This window comes from Zingiber officinale, chromosome 4A (genome assembly GCF_018446385.1).
Source record: "Zingiber officinale cultivar Zhangliang chromosome 4A, Zo_v1.1, whole genome shotgun sequence".
Taxonomy (NCBI): Eukaryota; Viridiplantae; Streptophyta; class Magnoliopsida; order Zingiberales; family Zingiberaceae; genus Zingiber; species Zingiber officinale.
Window position 1 is genome coordinate 151886907 of NC_055992.1, and position 9628 is coordinate 151896534.

The window sequence follows — 9628 nt, forward strand, 5'->3', positions numbered from 1 at the left end:
ACCTATAGTTTTAAGAGTACACTTCCAGGTTTATAGTGGAGTAACTTTGAAATTAATGATATTGACATACTAATTAAAGAGTTTAATTTAATTAATACTATTAGAGCTTAAGATTATAGGTCCATAGTTTCTCATGTCATCTCCCAATTACATTAAGCCCTTATGATAAAAGTATTAGATTTATTAACTTAAAATTATTGAATTTTAAGTTACTACACAATCAATTTTATATTTTCTCCCGTTCATTTAATATTTTAAATTAATTAAAATTTAAATTCATAATCTTTTAATATTTTTTTTCAATATAAAACTTTATTATATTTTCAACACTAACAACTTATAACACTTCATTGACAAATCATGCAAACCTACACATTAAGTTTATATTATAAGTCTTCCTTGGTCAACCTGAATAATTCATCGAGATTATCCCTTTAAGCAGCCAAACTGATTAATCAAATCAATTAACGGGCTTGATTCTATCCTTGCTAATCTGACTAACCTAGTTAGAAGTCAATACGCCCACTTAGCTCAAGCAAAATGACATCATATATAAAAAAATAAAAATATTTCAATACGGTATATTTTTTAAAATTCTATAACTTGAATTTTATCAGACAGATTTTAATTAATTTATTTGCATGGAAAAATGAAAATGAACCAATCATTATTAAAAAAATCATCGTTATGAAACTAATAGAATTATATACTATCAAAACACCTTAAAATTCAATTATCAGAGTGGCGCAGCGGAAGCGTGGTGGGCCCATAACCCACAGGTCCTAGGATCGAAACCTGGCTCTGATATGCTTTTTCATATTTTTTTTTGCTTCCAATTGCTCGTCTTCTTAATTCGATGCGGGCTTTCGACCCGGCCCATATTAGTGAGCAAAAAGCCTAGTTTTAATATGTGTGATTTGGCAATTTTGCCCCCAAAATATCTATTAAATAAAATCGTAAATAGCAAGATCTCCTTTTCCACCGTCTCATCTCCTTTCTCGCTCTTACTCTCTCCGTCTTATCAACACCTAAACCCCAATCCATGGCGGCTTCCTCATCCCTCGTCCCTTCCTTCTCCTCCCGACTCCACACCGTATCCTCAGCCAAACCTCAGACCTCGTCTCTCGCTATCTCCTCCCTTTCCTTTGCCCCACCCAAATCCGTCGGCCGCTTCAATTTCGTCTCTTTTCGCTCTTATACCTCTCTCCCTTTCCTGCGAAAGGCGCCGACCTTGGGCTCGGGGATCGTCCCCAAGGTGGCAGTGTCGTCGGGCTTGGATCAGGAAGAGCATGTCGAGTTGTCGGGTGGAGAGGCGGAGTTCTCGCCGGACTTGAAGCTCTTTGTCGGGAACCTTCCCTTCAACATCGACAGTTCCCAGCTCGCTGGTCTCTTTCAGAGAGTCGGAAATGTTGAGATGGTTGAGGTATGCTCTAGACTCTACTTTGACCGACTCAACTTTCTAGGTTTTGAGTTAAAACTCATGGAAATTTCTCACGCAAAACTTTAAATAGAGTTTCTGATATTGTTCTTACTGGTCATTTACAGGTCATATATGACAAGGTAACCGGAAAGAGCAGAGGGTTTGGGTTCGTGACCATGTCTACCATCGAGGAGGTTGAAATAGCTGCTCAACAGTTTAATGGTTATGTAAGTGAATTTGGTACACTTCATTATGGCATCAATGGAAAGGTCCAAATATTTTAATCATGTAAATCAAGATCTCGGATGTGATGTTTGAAGTACAATTGGTGCTACCTTTATATTGTTAATGCGATTTCTAGAGAGGGTGCCACTGAGCAGCTGTCTTCCTCAAGTTTGTAACTGAGAGTAGTTGATGCAACCACCATAGCATCCATGTAGTTAGTCGTTTAGCTGCTAAACTACAGTAAAATTGAGTTACTTAAATCAGAGTTATTTGGCAGATATGAGAATTTCTTACTTCTACTTGATACGGTAATGTGGCAATTATGAGTACATACATTGAATGAACATGATGTGATAAAGAGTACCTATCATGTATTGAAACAATCTAAGAAACAACTGGCATAAACTTTAGCTGATTCTAGAATTCAGAGGAGTACCTAAATAATAATCTGCTCTCATTGTCATTGTTTTATTAGGGGATAGTAGTGTGTTAATGATGTTTTTGCACAGGCAGTTTAAGTTTGTAGCCTAGAGTATATTTCTATTCATTATTATTTTCTCCTTTTGTTATTTAAATTGTCAATCTTCCCTATGGTAAGCTAGAGATGTAAAATCCACTTGTTGGTCTCAATGATATAATGGATAATTTGGCCTTTCACTGTTTAGCTTGTTGAACACTTGCCCTTGGTCTTGTTGTGGATGGTGAATGTGTAAAATTGCTTTTGTCCTCCTGCCTACTTAGATGTTGATATTCCAACTTATCTTCGTGTGACAATTGGTTCATTGCCTTTGTGTTTGTTAAGCTGGAGTCCCTAAAAAGTAGTGCATATATGCCACTTTTTTTAACTTATCTTTTTTATGTTGTCCAGTTGATGGTTCTTTTGTTCTTTTCACCCCACATTTAAGTTGACTTTGCTTTTGCCTTCTTGCAAGAGTTGACTTGATAAAGTTGAGTAATGGTTGCAATTTCTATGATCAACAGACATTTGAAGGGAGATCATTGAGGGTCAACTCAGGACCTCCTCCTCCAAGAGATGAATTCCCATCTAAAGGATCCCGAGCTAGAACAAACCCTGAAGCTGCAAACAGAGTATATGTAGGCAATCTTTCATGGGGTGTTGACGATTTGTCTCTTGAAACTCTTTTCAGTGAGCAAGGGAAGGTTTTAGAGGCCAGGGTCGTTTATGATAGGGAAAGCGGCAGGTCGAGAGGCTTCGGCTTTGTCACCTATAGCTCTGCTAAGGAGGTTGGCAATGCTATAACATCACTTAACGGCGCTGTAAGCCACTGCTCCTTATATTTATTGCCTCGATAAATTGTCTGTTTATCCTTCTTTTAGGATTTGTTCTTTGTTTTATACACAACTAATGCAAACACATATTTTCCTTTTCTTTGCTTTAAAAAATTGCACATCATATAGAGCACTCTCCAACATCTCAATAATTAGCATCATCTGTGATTAAGATCATAGGAAATCTAATCCTATGATCAAAGTATTCATACACAACAGCTGATTGTACACCCATGAATCTAACCCGCAATAGTTCAGGCATAGGATTCATGTTGTTTCCTCTACTTGTTTGTACTACCAAATCTATCAGATTAAGACTTGTGCTCCTTTTTGGCACAGGACCTGGATGGAAGATCTATACGCGTTACGGTAGCAGAACCAAGGCCAAGGCGCGGCTATTGATCCTTTCCCCCCTTTTTTTTTGTTTTGATTTTTCGAGTATCAGTAAAAGTGTGTTAAATTTATTGCTGATAGCTTCGACTCTGTGGTCTGTCTGTGGAGTCATGACCATTGCATTGCACTTTAATTGCATTTGAAAGCTTTGCCCAAGAGCAGCTTCTTATTATTATTATTGGACATTTTACATTGTTATCATTCAAAAGCTTTGGCGCCCTTAATTGTCAGGGGAATCGAGCACCAAGCAGATGGAGTATCAGGAGGTCAATGGTTGCTGGGTTCATGAAGATTCAAAGGTATTGTTTTTTATGTTGAGGGCGGAGAAATTTTGGCAAGGGGGAAGATCAAGGAGAAGCCGGCGTTGGTGAAGGAGGTCGCTGTTAGTGAATCTGGCGGCCGGCTGAGGATGCCGGTGGCACCTGTTTCCTGCGAACGTTCCTGAATTTACAATTGACTTCAATAAAAAAATTATTATAGAATTAAAGAAAAAAAGGGTCAAATCACTAATCGATAATTCACATAAGAACGCATGAAGAAATTGCATGGCCCGGCTGATACTGCTTGCATGCCGAAGGGTAGGTTTGACTGCTGAAGTCATTTGAAGAGCCGTTGGAGGGAGTGGCGGGAAGGGCCACCCTCCGGTCAACCGCCGACCCATTCCAACTGCACCAGCAGCCACTGGCTTAGGGACTCTCTCTTTTCACCTTCCCTCGGCAGAAATCCCAAGTTCCAGAGGATTAACTTTCAAAATCCCCGAGAGAAATCAGTGTTCTTTTATACTTGTGCTTCAAAGATGTGTTCTTTTGCAGAATTTAGCGGGAAGCCAACATCAGTACTTCAGAAATGGATGAGCTTGATAAGCTATTGCTCGATCCTGGAAACTTTATACATGACTCGATCGATCTGGTAATCATTTTCTAAATTGCATCACGGCCAAAGATATCCCTCAGGCTTGCTTAAGTGTCGATTACAGCAACACATGCCCTTGGAGGATGTTTTTGAACAACTAAGAACATCCGGAGCTAGACTTTCTTCAGCAGACGCAGAAGCAAGACTGCAGCTTTTTGGACTAAACAAGTTAGAGGAGAAATCTGTAAGTTCGATAAAGCTTGTTCATTGTTGTCATTTCAAGATCATCATAGTTAGTGGTTCATTTGAATTCAGTAAAACAAGTTCTTGAAGTTCCTTAGTTTCATGTGGAACCCCTTGTCTTGGGTCATGAAAGCTGCAGCAGTGATGGCGATTGTGCTGGCTAATGGTGGAGTGAGTTGCCTCAGATCATTTCATTTTTCTTTAATTTCGTATTGCCTCTTCTTGACTCAAGTAGAAGATCATTTGGTTATAGGGTCAGTGTCCAGATTGACAAGACTTTGCAGGGATCATTTGCCTTCTGATCATAAATTCTACTATCAGTTTCCTCGAGGAAAACAATGCCGGAAATGCTGCCGCCGCCCTCATGGCTCGTCTGGCTCCAAAGTGTAAGATAGGTTCTGAATGCTTGTTGAGTTTGATTTGTAACACAGAAAACACCACCACCAACAACAACATCAAGCTAAAACTGTCCTCAGATTACTACAAAGCATTAGTCAATTCTGATTGTTACCAATAGGTGCTCCGAGATGCACAGTGGCAAGATAAGGATGCTGCTGTTCTTGTGCCAGGAGACATCATCAGCATTAAGCTTGGCGACATCATCCCTGCAGATGCTCGTTTGCTTGAGGGAGATCCTTTGAAAGTTGATCAGGCAGATCCTCCTATAACTTCACCTTTGCTTTCATTATCATGCTCTTTAGATCCATGGAAATGTGAGGACTGCTTTGTTGTGGTGATGCAGTCAGCTCTTACTGGTGAATCTTTTCCTGTCACAAAGATGAGAGGTGATCTAGTATTCTCTGGCTCAATCTGTAAGCAAGGAGAGATTGAGGCTGTCGTAATTGCGACCGGCAGTCACTCTTTCTTTGGAAAAACAGCCCTTTTGGTAGACTCCACCGAAGTAGTTGGGCACTTTCAGAAGGTAAAGCTCCATTAAAGAGGATCATATGCCTCTTCTTTAAGCTAGTCATGTTCAGTGTTGGCTAACTGAATTTTTCAGGTTCTTACTTCAATTGGGAATTTCTGTATATGCTCGATAGCTGTTGGAATAATTCTTGAAATCATAGTGATGTTTCCGATCCAACACCGCTCGTACTGGAATGGAATCAATAACCTTCTTGTTCTTTTGATTGGGGGGATTCCAATAGCCATGCCAACGGTGCTATCAATAACACTTGCAATTGGGTCTCATCGACTTTCTCAGTAGGTACATGCTTGGAGCTTAAGCTGTAGTATCTGAAAAACTATCTCACGCCAAAATGTCGATTTCAGGGCGCAATCACTAAGAGGATGACTGCAATTGAAGAGCTAGCTGGAATGGATGTTCTTTGCAGCGACAAAACTGGCACACTTACACTAAACGACCAACTGTCGACTGGAATCTAATTGAGGTAGAAAACTTCTCTTGTTTATGAACAAATAGTAGCTATTGACTGCTAATTCTTATCCAATAGGTGTTCAGTGAGGACATGAACAAGGACACGGTTATACTGCTTGCAGCAAGAGCCGCAAGGCTTGAAAACCAGGATGCTATCGATACTGCTATCGTTAATATGCTTGCTGATCCTAAAGAGGTAAGAAACACAATTTTCATGTGAAATCAGAAATCCTTCAAGTAGCATTATGGTTCCACTGAAAGTTTTGCAAGGAGAAATAACAAAAATCATTTTGAAAATAGGCACGCTCAAACATAACTGAAATGCATATTTTCCCCTTCAACCCTGTGGACAAAAGGACTGCTATCACATACATGGATCTTGATGGAAATTGGTATCGAGCTAGCAAAGGAGCTCCAGAGCAGGTGCCTTCATGACTGTCAATTTCTTCCAAAACTGAACTTCTTGTGGCCTTTAGATTCTGAATCTATGCCACAATAAAGAGAAAATAGTCGGAAAAGTTCATGCAATCATTGACAAGTTTGCTGAAAGGGGTCTTTTGCTCTCTTGGAGTAGCTTTCCAGGTAAAACCGGCACACATTTTACTAACTCAAAAAACAGTTTTTGCTTGCTAAATTTGATTTGTTGCATACAAAATTCCAGGCTGTTCCTGAGAAGGCAAGAGAGCCCAGGTGATCCATGGGTCTTTTGCGGCTTATTGCCATTGTTTGATCCTCCTAGGCACGACAGCGCTGAGACCATTCGGAGAGCTCTAAACCTTGGTGTTTGCTTGAAGATGATTACTGGTATATCTGCCATTTGATTGAGTTAAAGCTGCTTTATTTGAAGTTTTGACTCGTTACTTCTCAAATGATGCCTAACAGCTTTCAGTGTACACTGAATTGATGCTGTTATTCTTAAGTGCTTAAAGGCAGATAGATCTTCCTGCAGGTGATCAACTAGCCATTGCTAAAGAAACCGGCAGATGCCTAGGAATGGGAACTAACATGTATCCTTCTTGGTCATTGTTTGGTCGTAATAAGGACGAAAATGATGCTCTTCCTGTAGATGAACTTATCGAAAAAGCAGATGAATTTGCTGGAGTTTTTCCAGGTATTTTTGGATGCTGCCCATTTGAAACAAGATTTGTAATGCTATTGAAATCTCATGAACCACATTTCCACCAGTGTAATGCGCCAGAAACTGCAATGCAATTCTTTAAAACGACTAAAAATAAAATTTAGGTCCTGTAAGAAAGTTCTAATGCACATTCATTCTCTTATTTCAGAACATAAGTATGAGATTGTGAAGATTCTCCAAGAAAAGAAGCATGTGTGTGGAATGATAGGAGATGGTGTAAATGATGCACCTGCATTGAAGAAAGCAGACATAGGAATAGCAGTATCAGATTCTACAGATGCTGCAAGGAGCGCCGCTGATATCGTCCTTACAGAGCCTGGATTTAGTGTCATTATAAGTGCTGTCCTGACCAGTAGAGCCATCTTCCAGAGAATGAACAACTATACAGTTAAGAAGCTTGAATAAGTGATCCTCCAATCAATTTCTTTACTATACTCCACATATGCCATCATAGTCTTTATTTCTAAACTGCAGATTTATGCTGTCTCCATAACAATTCGTATAGTGGTAAGCAAACTCATGTCAATATGAAGGAATTCATATGCGTGATCAAATCCTAATCCTACATACTTTGCAGCTTTTGCAGCTTGGATTTGTTCTACTTGCTTTGATATGGGAATATGATTTCCCTCCTTTCATGGTTTTGATCATAGCCATTCTGAATGATGGTAAAGAGTTAATTATTTTTCTCGAGCTTAAATATCACCAATTCAACTGTTCCCCCTAAATGGTATGCTTTTTTTTTTTTTTTTCTTTTCAGGGACCATCATGACGATATCAAAGGATCATGTGAAGCCATCGAAACACCCTGATAGCTGGAAGCTAGAAGAGATATTTACTACAAGCATTGTTATAGGGACATATCTAGCATTAGTTTCTGTTCTTTTCTATTGGGCTATCATCAAGACTAGCTTCTTTGAGGTATTATGATTGTTTCTTACCATCATTAGATTGCAAGCTTAGCTTCAGTTTAATTTCAACCCTTTCCCATGAATTTCTTATTCGACAACAGACGCATTTCAAAGTTCGATCTCTATGTGGGAACACTGAAGAAGTGTCTTCTGCTATATATCTGCAAGTTAGCATCATTAGTCAAGCTCTTATATTCATCACACGCAGTCATGGTTGGTCGTTTTTGGAGAGACCGGGCACTCTTCTGATGTGTGCATTTGTTGTAGCTCAATTGGTGAGTTCCCTAGAATTCAGTCACTAATTCACCATACTTTTTACTTCTCTTGTATATGACTAGTTTAGAATACTCGCCTCTATTTGATCTTTTAGTATTCAGCTTGACCGAAAGGTTTGATCAACATATCCATAAACTTTACACTGTGTGCAGGTTGCCACCTTGATTGCAGTCTATGCACATATAAGTTTTGCATCCATAAGTGGCATAGGCTGGGGCTGGGCTGGTGTGATATGGATTTACAGTGTAGTTTTCTACTTTCCTCTCGATATAATCAAGTTCACCGTGCGATACACTCTCAGTGGAGAAGCATGGAATCTGCTATTTGATAGAAAGGTAACAAACTCAGTTAAATTTTGTAGCCAAATTCTTGTTGCCAAGATGTTTACTGCTAGCTACATTGTAAACTCTAGAGACTGATAGCAAGAGTCGATAAATTAATTATGTCATTGCCTATTACAGACTGCTTTTACTAGTAGAAAGAGCTTTGGAAAGCAAGATAGAGAGGCTCAATGGTTGATCTCCCAGCAATCCTTGCAAGGTCTTGTGTCTTCTGATATCGTGAACAATGGATGACGATCCTCTTTGATCGCTGAACAGGCAAAGAGGCGTGCCGAAATAGTAAGGTTAACAGATTTACTCTCAACATGTTAATTTCTGAATTATACCGAAACTTTTAAATCCAAGTTCAAGCCAAAATCTGCAACCAAGACTGATACTAGGAAGGTTAATGACTTAATGTTGTAGCCTAATCCTTGACTTCCATAACAATTCCTTCAGTTTGTTTCTTATGGTCAACAGATGTTTAATATCACTTGCAGGTTGGGAGAAATACACACACTAAAGGGTGCATGTCGAATCCTTAGTGAGATTGAAGAAATTAGATATCGACCTTATTCAAGGTGGCCACACACTGTGATTCCGACGACAACAAACAATTGGTTTGACAGGCTACAAGATGTTTCAGATTCTGAATTTGGTAGAGCAGTGAACATTTATGTGGATTTGTGATGTAATTGAGTTGATGCCATTAGTTTTCAAAGAGTTGTGCGCCATTTTTGAGTTGTAAACAAATAATCAACACTGCACCAGTGAATGGAGATACATATGCTTTAACTAAGTTTTAGGTTGGTGGATTGGTGGTTTTGACATCAATTTAGGTTTCATTAGGGTTTAGGGTTCTAGGGTAACTTGAATATCCATACCAAACTCATTAAACTTCAATGAAGTTTATTGTACTAAATGTGCCCTTCCCAACTCGGAACCAAGCATTAAATCTAGAATTCATATTGAAAAAAGTATCAATGTGGCATTCAATTTTAGTTCACTGCACTGAAGGACTGAATTTTCAAATTTCTAGTTTTTTTTTTTTTGGAAAAACACTAGTGTTCTAAAACAACCATGAGATCACATGTTAAAATCAAGACAATCTATAATAGACCATCTGATACTTTTTCAGGATCCCACGTTAACAAAAACTTACACCAAACTATCCTTTTTGCT

General features: G+C 38.9%; 1 protein-coding gene and 1 pseudogene across 1 annotated transcript; both read left to right on the plus strand.

Annotated features, from left to right (window-relative positions):
- The first annotated feature begins 979 nt into the window (after positions 1-979).
- On the plus strand, positions 980-3503 carry LOC121971719 (29 kDa ribonucleoprotein A, chloroplastic-like). The gene is made up of 4 exons (XM_042523123.1): positions 980-1423; positions 1546-1647; positions 2627-2923; positions 3275-3503. The coding sequence occupies exons 1-4, from the start codon at positions 1043-1045 to the stop codon at positions 3335-3337; spliced, it is 843 nt and encodes a 280-aa protein (XP_042379057.1). The 5' UTR covers positions 980-1042; the 3' UTR covers positions 3338-3503.
- A 144-nt stretch (positions 3504-3647) lies between these two features.
- LOC121971720 lies at positions 3648-9245 on the plus strand (annotated as a pseudogene).
- Positions 9246-9628: the final 383 nt, after the last annotated feature.